Source organism: Panthera onca, chromosome C2 (genome assembly GCF_046562875.1).
Source record: "Panthera onca isolate mPanOnc1 chromosome C2, mPanOnc1 haplotype 2, whole genome shotgun sequence".
Taxonomy (NCBI): Eukaryota; Metazoa; Chordata; class Mammalia; order Carnivora; family Felidae; genus Panthera; species Panthera onca.
The window spans coordinates 2,120,410-2,133,614 of NC_138347.1; the positions used below are offsets into that span (position 1 = coordinate 2,120,410).

At 60.5% G+C, this 13,205-nt stretch overlaps 1 protein-coding gene across 16 annotated transcripts in view; it reads right to left on the reverse strand.

The window, feature by feature from the left end:
• The window catches only part of TRPM2 (transient receptor potential cation channel subfamily M member 2), a 55,928-nt gene that overhangs the window by 30,912 nt on the left and 11,811 nt on the right, over window positions 1–13,205 (reverse strand). For 14 of the 16 annotated variants that reach the window (XM_078452685.2, XM_078452687.2, XM_078452689.2 and 11 more), the window contains exons 4-9: window positions 9,747–9,915; window positions 9,053–9,233; window positions 5,392–5,558; window positions 3,914–4,094; window positions 2,924–2,985; window positions 1,660–1,860 (exon numbers count right to left, since the gene is read on the reverse strand). In XM_078452685.2, the coding sequence (XP_078308811.2) occupies window positions 1,660–1,860; window positions 2,924–2,985; window positions 3,914–4,094; window positions 5,392–5,558; window positions 9,053–9,233; window positions 9,747–9,915 (961 nt within the window). Of the gene's footprint in view, window positions 1–1,659; window positions 1,861–2,923; window positions 2,986–3,585; window positions 3,704–3,913; window positions 4,095–5,391; window positions 5,559–9,052; window positions 9,234–9,746; window positions 9,916–13,205 lie in introns of those variants that run through there. The other 2 variants (XM_078452690.2, XM_078452697.2) reach the window with 2 other exon arrangements.

Consider the following 13,205-nt stretch of genomic DNA (forward strand, 5'->3'; position numbering starts at 1 on the left):
AGACGTGTAAGGACCAAATACACCATGTGTGCGAGAGGTCTGCCGGGAGGAAACACACCCAAGTGTAAGGGCTTCCGCCCGCCACGAGACTGTCTGCAGAACGCCCGACACTGCTGAACTTGAGACTCCTCCCCCACTTCCTCACCTTGCCTGCCCGCCCACCCCCAGAGCCCCCAGTCTCTCTTCCAATGTTTGTGGTGACGTTCTAGAAAATCCTTGCAATCTGGTGGCTGGCTAAATAGTGTCAGGCTTAGGAAGGAAGGAGGAAGGAAGGAAGGAAGAAAGAAAGGAAGGAAGGAAGGAAGGAAGAGAGGGAGGGAGGGGGAGGGGAAGGAAGAAAGAAGGAAGGAAGGGAGGGAGGAAGGAAGGAAGGAGGAAGAAAGGGAGGAGGGAGGGAGGGAGAGAGGAGGGAGGGAGGGAGGGAGGAAGGAAGGAGGGGGAGGGGAAGGAAGGAGGAGGGAGGGAGGGAGGAAGGAAGGAGGGGGAGGGGAAGGAAGGAGGAGGGAGGGAGGGAGGAAGGAGGGAGGGAGGAAGGAAGGAAGGAAGGAAGGAAGGAAAGAGGGAAAGAAGGAAGTAGGGAGGAAGGAAGGAGGGGGAGGGGAAGGAAGGAGGACGGAGGAAGGAGGGGAGCGCATAATGAAAGGGAAAAGGCTAAACGCAATGTGGTAGAGTCTGATTTGGATCCCGGGACGGAGAAAGGACATTAGCAGACCAACGTCAAAACCAACAGTGCGGAGCTTTGGCTCGTCTCTCAGTTCTGACCGCAGCTCTGCAGGATGTGACCCTCGGGACGGGCTGGGTAACGGTTGGCCAGAAGGGCTCTACTACCTTTGCAACTATTCTACAGACCTAAAATTACCCCAGAACCAAAGGGCGAGAGAGAACCAGCAGGACACCTGAAATGAGGGCCACGCCCGGTCCTCACGAGGATGTCCTGATGTCCTGAGGCTCCCTGCTTCCAGGCAGTATAACCAGCCTGCCCCCGGGGACTGGGTCTCCCAAACACCCCGGAGACCGGGGCTGGGGTCCCCTGAACACTCACCGGGCCTGCGAATCCTCAGGATGGGCTCACGCCTGCCGACGCCTCCAGCTCGGCAGACACCCTGAGACGCCCTGAGGGGCGCGCAGACACCCCACGGCCCCCAGGAGCCACGCTCAGGCCCCTACCGCCTCACGGTCCCCCTGCCCCCCTGCCTTGCCAGGGCTCAAACGCCCCCATTAATCTGCCCGGGCGGCCTGGGGCTCACCAGGCTTGGAGGCTGTGCCCGATCCCGTGGCCGTCACCCGGCAGCCCCCGCGCTGCCTGAAGCTCGCTCTCTACCCCTCTGCCCTGCGCTGGGCTCAACAGCCGCCTCCTGCCCCCCCGACCCAGGCAGTCCTCGCTCCCAAACGGCTGTGCTGTCAGCCCCGTCCGTTCCCCAGTCCAGCCTGCAGTTCTGGGGACAGAGGTTCAAGACATGCCCTCCCCCTGGGCGGGACAACGTGCTGCCTCAGTTGAGGGCTTTCCGTCCACCCTGGGCCCCCGCCTGGCACAAAGCCCCCCACTCTTCCAAGATCACATCCATGCGTGCTCCAGGCCCGTGGGGTCTCTGTTTCCAGGCCCTGGTCCTGATTCCAGGCTAAGGGCGTCTGGGAGCCAGCAGGTGCCTGTCTGCCTACCTTCTTGGTCCACTCCGCAATCCTGCTCTCAGTGAGGGTCTCAAACACCTCCTGGAAGAACACACTCAGCTTCTGCTGGATCCGGGAGATGGTGATCTCAGATATGGGCAGGCCGGCCACCTGGGCAATGACGTCGGCCACGCGGCCCGAGCCCTCCACCACCACGCAGGGGGTGCCGTTGGTGATGGCGTTATAGATGGTCTGAAACGCAGGGGCCCACGGTGAGCCCCAGGGCCCGAGTGCCCGCCCCGCTCTGACCCCTGAACCACGGGCATCTCAGCGTCAAGGCTACGGGGCTACTGAGAAATGAAGCGAAAACACTGAGTCTGGCAGCCTCCGCTGCTGGGGGAGAAAGGCGCTAATCCTGACACAGGGGCGTCCACCTGATAGACCAGCTCCTTCAGGCCTACTGCTCAGCTGGACCGTGGCCACCGGAATGGGAGCCCTACAGCGTTTTGGCCCACGGGTGTGTGGTTGAGGGAGCCATCCCCGGGAGACCGTGCTGCCGGCTTGCGGTTTCGCTCCCTCGTTAAGGCCCAGGGTGAGACCAGGGCCACACGAGGAGACCCCTGGACACCCGGCACGAGGTCAAGTTCAGGAAGAGACTCGGGACCCCCGTGGGAAGGACACCCTCCACATGAGCAGGCACCGTGCTCTGGGCGTGAGGGAGCGGGACCTCCATGCAGAGAACCCCGCGTGGGGAGGGGACAGGGGACCAGATGCATTCCTGTCCCCCGGGGACTGGGTCTGAAACGGGGGAGCTCTCCTGCCATTCCTAAGCATGAACACACATCTCCTCCAGTCTCATAAATGCAATGTCCTTGCTCCTGCCCCAAACCTGCAGGCTGTAATAGCATCACGTGTCCCTGCGGTCAGCCTTCCTCCATCAAGGAGAATGTGTTAAAACAAGCAAGGAACCTGCTTTATGTCCAGCTGCTAGTCCCATGGGGCTGGGGTGCCCGAGGGCCGGCACTTCGAGAACTGTGCAGAGTGGCCACCCTGGGGTCCTGCAAGAAGGTGCCGTGCGGGTCCCCCTGGGGCCCCTCCTACTGGTCAGCCACCCAGGCCCGGAGCCAGTGTCCCCCCACCCCGCAGCAGGGTACTTCCTCGAAGGCTGCCTTCCCACCCACAGTCACCACTCTTTCTCGTTGCCCCTCCCCCTTGCCAACGACCCCTCTGGGGTGCCAGTCACGGGGCTCTGGGCCAGAGCGCCCCCTGCAGCAGGGTTGCACCTCAGATCCCTGCCCCACAGGCCAGTACTCACGTGCAGTGTGCCCGGTCCCCCCTCCAGCACCACACAGACTATGGGGATCTTGATGGCCACTCCTAGGACGAAGCATGAACCCCGAATTAGGGATGCGGAGGCCCAGACCCTCCCCCTGGGGCCCTCTTGCCCACCTCCCGCCAGCTCCAGAGGCATCGATGGAGACGGGCAGTTGGTACTGAGTGGTTTTCAAAGGCTGACGCTCGGCCGTCAGTGGACGATCTGCCTGTTCTACGTAATGAGAGCAAATTCGAGCCCTGAGATGGCTCGTCCACCTTCTACTTCTGTTCCCTTTCTGGGGGTGCAGGCGAAGGCAGGGCTGTCTGCCTCAGAGGCCACCCCGACCAGCCTGCTTTCCTTGGCTTGCCTTTCGTGGAGCCTCAAATCTGCGCACGCCAAGCAGGTGGGCTTTAGGCACCACATACACGGCAGGGGAGCATAGCATCGGGACCTCCATCCTCTGTCCCGTCGCTCAGCCCTCGCCCTGAGCCCCCCATCCATCCGGCAGCCAGGGCACCTACAAAGACTTCAGAAATCTCCCCGGGGCAACAAACATCCCCCCACGTGCCGCCTTGGTGTCTCCGGCCCCGCACCCCCACCTAGGCTCTCTGGGACACAGCAGGGCTCTCACGTGGTCCCCGGGCCGGCAGCCTCAGCCTCACCTGAGCACGGAGAAGAGCAAGTTCTCCCCGCACACCAGGGACTCTGACGTGCAGTGAAGCTTGAACACCGTGGCTCTGAAGGGGCCCGCCCAACCTGGCACAGAGCTAGGACCTGCTGCTATTCCGGTCCCTTCTCCGCCCCTCACATCCTGTGCATTTGCCCTTCCCGTGTCCTGGAACCTGGCCCATCTCACCCACGAGGGAAGACACGTCAGGGCCGAGTTATGCACGTTGCTATTTCCAGACTGAGCCGTGCTTGTGGTGTAGAGTGACTACTGGTGGTCTATATATGACCTGAGGGACAGCAGACACATGGGGGCTCCCTCACCTCCTCTTTCCTTTGTCTGCTCTGATATGAACTTCTCCAGCCTCGTCCTCAGGGGAATCTCGACCCCGTAGCGGCCGTGGGTCCCGTCGTCCACAAGGATGAAGTGGGAGTGGTTACTGTCCAGGCAGGTCAGGTGCCCTTGGCCTTCCTCGTCCATGACGTACTCGGCAGGAAAGCCGCCCTGGGGACGGCCAGAGAGAGTCAGACACAGACAGACAGAGAGTTCTGCATCTTGAGTGCCAGAAATGGGGGCCTAGTAGGCTGGAAAGTGACCCCCAATGCACGAAGTCCTCATTCCTGGAAGCTGTGAACGTTCCCTCATTTGGAAAAAGAGCCCCTATAGATTTAAGTTAAGGATCGTAACACAGGGAAGATTTATCCTGAAGTATCCGGGTGGGTCCTATATGTCTCCACAGCGACCTTCCGAGAGGGAGGCAGAGGGAGATTTGACCACAACAGGAGGAGAGCCCAGTGACCGTGAAGGCAGAGATCGGGGCAATGTGGCCACGGCCGGGGAAAGCCAGCGGCCACCGGAAGGCAAGGACCGGCTGCCCCCCCGCCGGCCTCCGGAGGAAGCAGGGCCCCGTCGCACCGGGATCCGGGCCAGGCGAGGCCGATCCGGAGCCCTGGCTCCGAAGGGGAGAGAACACATTTCTGCGGCTCTGAGCCACCAGGTGTGCGATCGTCTGTTACAGCGGCCGCGGGAAACCGGAACAGATCTGACAATCAGGAAGTGGAGCGTCGCCGTAAGAAACTCGCACAAATGTGGAGATGGCCTTGGAACCGGGCAACGGGCGGAGACCGGAAGGACGCTGGGGACACGAGGGACAACGTCCGAGGGGCCTCGAACAGACTGCGGTAGGAGCGCAGGTGCAAGGGCACACCTGGTGACGCCAGACGGGAGTGGGGGGCGGGCAGAGCGAGCTTCGACCGTCTTCGACGTGCCGGCAGAGCGTCCGTAGCTCTGGACACTGAGGGGCCGCCAGCCAAGGCCCAGAAGGAAATGAGGACCGCGGATCAGAAACCGGAGGGAAGGGGGGCGCCTGGGTGGCTCGGTAATGACTACCAGAACCAGAGCACCGTGGCGCCTGGGCTCAGGGCTCCTGTGAGGGCCGGGTTCACAGGGTTCAGAGGTCAGGCTTTGGGATCAGAACGCGACACTCTCTGGCCGCGCAGAGGCGGCCACGCCCCTGCTTTCTGCTAAGTCGTTTCTGTGTTTCTAAGACCCGTGGTGGCTCTTACGTGGACCCATCCTGTAATCGCAAGGGGGTCCAGCCACGTCAGCCGCTCGGCCTGGCCATCAGGGTCTGTGGTGCGGCTGGGCGTGAGCCCCGGTCTCCTGCACCCCTGTCCAGGGTCCTCCCCTCCGTGCTGCATTTACCCTGGTGTCCAGGCAGCGGCCCGTCCACTGTAGACCCAGGGGGCCCTACCCGTCACCCCCTCTGACGCCGCCCACCAGGAGAGGTCGCCGAGCTCACCGAGGGGTGGATCAGGTCTTCACGGTTGTGCACGGTGCCCCACGTGGCCACTCCGACGGTGACGACTTCTCCTTCGTTGTGGCTGCTGCTCAGCGTGAAGTCACGCACCGCCTCGCCCACCTGTTTCATCACACCCGTGTGGGAGCCGCCGGTGATGATCCAGGCCCCTGGGGACAGGACCGGAGCTGTGCACCCTCCACGACACGCCTGATGCCCGCGGCCCCGTGTGCTTCTGACGCCCACTGTCCTTCTTCTGCGGGGCCCGGCTCAGGGGGCTTTCAAACTCGTCATCAGGTGTAAGTCTCGGGACCAGGACCACGGAGGAAGCGGCCACAGCGCGATTCTGCCTTCACGGAGCAGCTCTGGGGGCCGAGGGTTCCCGCCTTGCTCAGGGAGGTGGTGCGGCCGGGAGCGGGGACTGTGGGCCTCTCCCCCCACCCCACCCCCCACCCCCCGCCTGCTGCTGCTTCCCTGTCCTGCACTCGGAACGCACGTGTCTGAATTCTTCTACTCCAAGTCATAAACGTCCCTTCTTCTCCTCAGCTCTCGGGGCCTGAGTGTGGCGGACTGTACCCCTCTCCTGGCCACTTGCCCTGCCACACTGCCCAATGCCATGTGACCTGCAGGGGCCCTGACAGGGCACACACTTCCCAGCCCTGTGTGACCTGACCAGGGGATCTGCTCAGGGCATCGCATGTGGGAAGCACCGTGACCGGGGGACCCGCTTGGGGCATCGCATTTGGGGAGCACCATGACCAGGGGACCCTCTTGGGGCATCGCATGTGGGGAGCATCATGACCAGGGGACCCGCTCTGGGCATCACATGTGGGCAGCACCGTGACCGGGGGACCCGCTCGGGGCATCGCACTCGGGGAGCACCGTGACCGGGTGACCGCTCGGGGCATCGCATTTGGGTAGCACCATGACCAAGGGACCCTCTTGGGGCATCGCATGTGGGGAGCATCATGACCAGGGGACCCGCTCTGGGCATCACCTGCGGGCAGCACCGTGACCGGGGGACCCGCTCGGGGCATCGCACTCAGGGAGCACTGTGACCGGGGGACCCGCTTGGGGCATCGCACCCGGGGAGCACCATGACCGGGGGACCCGCTCGGGGCATCGCATGTGGGGAGCATCATGACCAGGGGACCCGCTCTGGGCATCACCTGCGGGCAACACCGTGACCGGGGGACCCGCTCGGGGCATCGCACCCGGGGAGCACCGTGACCGGGGGACCCGCTTGGGGCATCGCATTTGGGGAGCACCATGACCAAGGGACCCTCTTGGGGCATCGCATGTGGGGAGCATCATGACCAGGGGACCCGCTCTGGGCATCACACGTGGGCAGCACCGTGACCAGGGGACCCGCTCGGGGCATCACCTGCGGGCAGCACCGTGACCGGGGTACCCGCTCGGGGCATCGCACTCGGGGAGCACCGTGACCGGGGGACCCGCTCGGGGCATCGCACTCGGGGAGCACCGTGACCAGGCGACCCACTTGGGGCATCGCATTTGGGTAGCACCGTGACCAAGGGACCCTCTTGGGGCATCGCATGGGGAGAGCATCATGACTGGGGGACCCGCTCGGGGCATCGCACTCGGGGAGCACCGTGACCGGGGGACCCGCTCGGGGCATCGCATGTGGGGAGCATCATGACCAGGGGACCCGCTCTGGGCATCACCTGCGGGCAGCACCGTGACCGGGGGACCCGCTCAGGGTATCGCACTTGGGGAGCACCGTGACCGGGGGACCCGCTTGGGGCATCGCATTTGGGTAGCACCATGACCAAGGGACCCTCTTGGGGCATCGCATTTGGGGAGCACCATGACCAAAGGACCCTCTTGGGGCATTGCATGTGGGGAGCATCATGACCAGGGGACCCGCTCTGGGCATCACCTGCGGGCAGCACTGTGACCAGGGGACCCGCTCGGGGCATCGCACTCGGGGAGCACCGTGACCGGGGGACCCGCTTGGGGCATCGCATTTGGGGAGCACCGTGACCAAGGGACCCTCTTGGGGCATCGCATGTGGGGAGCATCATGACCGGGGACCCACTCTGGGCATCACATGTGGGCAGCACCGTGACCGGGGGACCCGCTCGGGGCATTGCAATCGGGGAGCACCGTGACCGGGGGACCTGCTCGGGGCATCGCACTCGGGGAGCACCGTGACCAGGGGACTCGCTTGGGGCATCGCATGTGGGGAGCATCGTGACCAGGGGACCCGCTCTGGGCATCACCTGCGGGCAGCACCGTGACCAGGGGACCCGCTCGGGGCATCGCACTCAGGGAGCACCGTGACCAGGTGACCCGCTTGGGGCATCGCATTTGGGTAGCACCGTGACCAAGGGACCCTCTTGGGGCATCGCATGGGGGGAGCATCGTGACCGGGGGACCCGCTCGGGGCATCGCACTCGGGGAGCACCATGACCGGGGGACCCGCTCGGGGCATCGCGTGCAGGGAGCACCGTGAACACCAGGTCTGGGAGCCCTGAATCTGCACCAGCCATCTTTGCTGCACTTTGTCTGCCAGGAGAAAGCAGGTCCCCAGTGCGCTCTGCTCCCCCAGCCCGTGTCCGGATGAGAGGAGACACGGGGAAGATGTGCAGCTGCCTCCTCGGAAAAGGGGTGAAGTTCTCTATCGTTCGGGCTGCCTGCTACCGGGGCAGTGCCGGCCACGGCACACCACCCGGTGCCTAGAAACCAGCTGTGCGTGGTGCTGCCGTAAGGAGCCGTCTAAAACGTGTGGCCCTGGCTCTGGGGCTGGGAGGTGACAGCAAGGACTTTGCTATCGAACCCTAAAAAGATAACTGTCAAGACGTGGTAAAACCGTCACCTGCGATTACCTGGGGGACAGGTGAGCACCTAATGGGCTCACTGCGAAGGTCACGAGCGTGCCCGGGGGATGGTCGGCTGCTTTTAACCAAATCCCACGTGCTGCGGAAGCCCCAAGAGACACGGGCCAGTGAGACCCCGACCGAGCCTCTGTTTCAGGGCAAAGACCAAAGGGAGAGCACGGCCCTCACGTGCTGCTAAAACCAGATCCTAAAGCCAGCGTCCTCTGGGTGGGCCAGTCTCATCCGGACCAGAATCCTTGCTCTCCTGCCCTTAACCAACCCGGCGTAGCCGCCTTGGAGGCCACGGGCAGCACGGCTGCTTCTCCGGCGTCACTTTGAGGGAGCACCCTGGGCTGCCTGCGTGGAGCTCGCGCAGCCTGGGGCCTTGTCCTGTGCTCACTGGGGGTGCACCCCGGGGGGGCACGGGACCCCGAGGCAGTCACGTCATGTGTAAAGATGGACACCGTTGTCCCTCCCTCCCAGATGTGAACAGACGGGTTAGGTAACGGGGGTTTGGTTCGTGGAGACCCTCCCCGAAGGCCCCACGGTGAACATGACCCCCTCCAGCCTCCTCTGCCTCCCGCTGTTACCTCGCAGCTAAATGAGGCCTCCTGTGGGGGCAGAGCAGGGAGTCCCTCTCGGGAGCTGGCTGGAGCCCTGTCTGCCCCACGAGCACGCCCAGCGGCAGCCGCCGTGGGCCGGCGAGGCCTGGGGAGTCTGACTGGGCCGGGCACGGCCTGGGTGGCCCCCGAGGACCTCCCTAGTCCCAACAGCCATGGTGCTGCGTGCTCAGCCCGCCCGTGGCTCCAGCCCCCGAGGGCTACCTGTGGTCTGGGCCACCTTGACCAGGCCTCTTCGGAAGACACTCTTCAGCCTGGGCTTCATGTTGAAGTCCTTGGCCCCGCCTGTCACCGAGATGAGGAGGTTGGGGACGTCCAGGCCCCAATACTGGGTCATCAGGTGGTAGATCACGCTGGGGGGTGTGTCCTGGGAGAGGCGAACGTACTGCAGGGAAGTGACAGGGCGGCAGGGGGGAACCCTGTGTCAGCGGGGGGCCCAGCCCAGCCCTAGAGACGGCAGGGCAGCTGTGGGCACCCTCCCACCAGCCCGCCCGAGAGCCCAGCCAGGTGGGCGGACGCCCCCCACCCTGGGTCTAGATCCGGTGAGCAGAAGCGGCCGCGCCTAAGCAGGACACGGATCGAGAGGAAGGGGGAAGGGGCAAAGGCCCAGCGGGACAACAGGCCGCCCTGGGAAGACCAGCCCCATCTTCCAGCCCCCTCCGCCCAGCCTGCACTCACGGCGCCCCTCTGACCCCCGCCTCTCTGCTGTGGGACGCACCCGCCCTGCTTTGTGGTGACCGAGAACCCCGAGGGCACCCTTGGGTCTCCCGTGAGCCTCGTGAAGCCCCGCCTGCCCCGTCCCTAGCGCTGGCAAGGCTCGAGGCCTCTCCGGAGGCGCCTCAGGTCACGGAAGGGTGACGCGAGTCACAGCGAGAGCAGCGGAGGGGTGGAGACCAACCTTCCCCACCTTCTGGCCCAGGCCCGTGAAAACAATGTCACCAAAGGCGTCCGTTGGCATCTCCTGCACGTGCTTTTTTGGGTCCCAATCCTTGCCCTGCCAAGCGTGGGGCCTGGTAGCCTCCTCCAAGTGCTGCTGGCGTGTGTAGCCGCACTCGCACACCACCTTCCTGCAAGGACCACACGGTCACGGTCAGCGGAGGGAAGGAGGTGCCCGTGCCCCCCGCGGGGGGTGTCAACAGGGGCCCAGCGGAGCGGCAGGACCCCACCCCCCGCTGTGAGGAGGCGCCGTGTCAGTGAAAGCCCAGCGGGGAGCTGAGGCTCCCACCCCTTCCCACCGAACGTCAGCCCGGGCTGAGAGGGGCTTGGACTCCCATCGCCACGTGGCGGTAATGAGGCAGGGCCCCCCTCCCCCACAGACACGTCATAGGGGACCTGCTAAGCCACAGGATGCAGTCTCGTAACATAATACCCCAAAGGTCAAGGTTTCAGACTGAACATCGCCATCACACCAGGAGCCAGGAAAATCTCCACAGGAATGAGAAAAGACAGCAGCCACCGATGCCAAGGTGACGCTGTTAGAATCATCTGACAAGGACGTTAAGGCAGCTACCATAAAACTGCTTTACCAAGGAATCACGAACACACTTGGAAAAAAGGAAAATATATAAAGTCTCAGCGAAGAAATGGAAGACATATCAAATGGAAATTTAAAAACTGAAAAAAGTGCACAAGCGAAACAAAATCTTTTCAAAACTCAGTGGATGGACTCAGCCACAGAATGAAGGTGGCAGAGGAAAGAATCCGTGAACTTGAAAACAGAGCATAGCAATGACCCACCATGAACGCCAGAGAGAAACAGACCTAAATGAACAACGACGTGAAGAGCCTCTGAGCCTCAGAGCTGTGAAGGAAGCCCGAGCAGGCACGTCACAGAGTCCCCAAGGGAAGAGGGAGAGGGGGCGGGGCCGAGGGAAGGGGGGCGGGGCCGGAAACGCGTGTAAAGAAATTGTGACCAGCCGTGATGAGCACCGAGTTAGGTACAGAAGTGGCTGTATTGCACACCTGAAACCAATCTAACACTGTATGCTGATTACACTGGAATTAAGATTGAAAACTTAATAAAAAATTATGGCCCAATGGGAGCTTTCCTAGGAATGTGAGGTTGGGTTATCACTTAAAAACCAATCAACATAGTTTATCATATTAGCAGAATAAGGGAGAAAAGCCGTCTGATCATTTGCTTGGATGCATAGTGTTTTATCAAATTCAACACCCAGTTGTAATAACAACTGTCAGCAAGGCAAGAACAGAGAGGAACTTCCTCAACCTGGTACAAAAGCATCTGTGAAAATCCTACTGCTGACATCATACTCGAGGATAAAATGCTGAACCCTTCATCACTAAGATTGGGAACAAGACGATGCTGTCCACCCTCAGCACTGCTATTCAGCATGGCACTAGAGGTCCTAGCTAATGGGGTGGCAGAAAGAAAGGAGAGGAAAGGGTACAGGGGAAGGGAAGGGAAGGGAAGGGAAGGGAAGGGAAGGAAGAGGGAAGGGAAGGGAAAGAAGAGGGAAGGGAAGGAAGAGGGAAGGGAAGGGAAGGAAGAGGGAAGGGAAGGGAAGGGAAGGGAAGGAAGAGGGAAGGGAAGGGAAAGAAGAGGGAAGGGAAGGAAGAGGGAAGGGAAGGGAAGGAAGAGGGAAGGGAAGGGAAGGGAAGGAAGAGGGAAGGGAAGGAAGAGGGAAGGGAAGGGAAGGGAAGGAAGAGGGAAGGGAAGGGAAGGGAAGGAAGAGGGAAGGGAAGGGAAGGGAAGGGAAGGGAAGGGAAGGGAAGGGAAGGGAAGGGAAGGGAAGGGAAGGGAAGAGAAGGAAGAGGGAAGGGAAGGGAAGGAAGAGGGAAGGGAAGGGAAGGGAAGGGAAGGGAAGGGAAGGGAAGGGAAAAGAAAAGAAGGAAGGAAAGGAAAGAAAAGGCACATATAGAAGAAAAGAAGTAAGACAATCTTTATTCACAGGTGATGGAATTGTGTGTGTAGAAAACCCCAGGGAATCTACAAAAAGGTGTAAGACTGACAATAGCTCTAACAAGTTTGTAGGATACAAGGTCAATAGAAATAAATCAATTTTATGTCTATACAGAAGTAACAAACAGAAAGTGAAATTGGGGCGCCTGGGTGGTTCCGTTGGTTAAGCGTCTGACTTCAGCACAGGTCACGATCTCACAGTTTGTGAGTTCGAGCCCCGCATCAGGCTCTGTGCTGTCAGTTCAGAGCCTGGAGCCAGCTTTGGATTCTGTGTCTCCCTCTCTCTCTGCCCCCACCCTGCTCACGCTCTGTCTCTGTCTTTTGAAAATGAATAAACATCAAAAACAATTAAGGAAAGTGAAATCAAAACAAAACACTACCTATAATAGCAAAGAAAATTAAAAGTGGCCAAATTTCCCACATTTGGAAAGAAGTCATAAATTCTACATTCAAGAATCTAGGGAACACCACACAAGGGAGACCCAAAGAGATGTGTGCCAGGATACTAAAGTCAAACTTGCATCAACTGAAGACAAAGAAAAAATCTTGGAAGCCACAAGACAGAAATGACACTTTGCCTACTGGGGCAAAGAAACTCACGTAACAAACAACTTCTCATCAGAAATCAGAAAGAAGTACCAGGAGCGGGGCGCCTGGGGGGGCTCAGTCGGCTGAGGGTCCGACTCTTGGTTTCAGGTCAGGTCATGATCTCACAGTTCGTGGGTTCAAGCCCTGTGTCAGGCTCTGTGCTAACAGCGTGGAGCCTGCTGGGGATTCTCTCTCTCTCTCTCTCTCTCTCTCTGCCCCTCCCCTCATGCTTCACGCGCTCTCTCTCTCTCGCAAAATAAACTAATAAACTTAAAAAAAAATTTTTTTCAGGAAGTACAAGGAGGAAGGGGCACAACAGCTTTCAAAAAGCACCAACCCAGAATTGTACACTCAGCAGATGCATGGCTCAGTCAGACGTTCTCGGATGAAAGAAAACGGAGGGAATCTGTCACCCACAGAACTACCCTACGAGGGTGGATAAAGGTCGTTCTCTAAGCAGAAGCGAAGTGATGGACGGTGGAAAGGTTGAACAGAAGGAAGGAAGAATGACAGAACGGGTAAACGGAACTCTGGAAAAATGTTCAAGTCACCTGGAAAGGCAGGAAAAGAAAAACCTTAAAACGGAAAGATGCAATGGCGGACGTAAGTCCTAACATCAAAACTCACCTTAAATATAGTGCCGTAAATACACCAGTTTGAAAAGACACAGGTTTTGCAGAGTGGATGAAAAGAGTAAGGCCCGATTATTTATTGTCTACAAAAATCTCGCTTCCAATGACGGAGGCAAGCTGAGAGTGACCGACCACTTGGCAGCAAAGGGGGGAGGACTGCCGATACGCACAACAACCCGGATGGATGGCGAAGGGATCGCGCTGGGTGGAAAGTGAC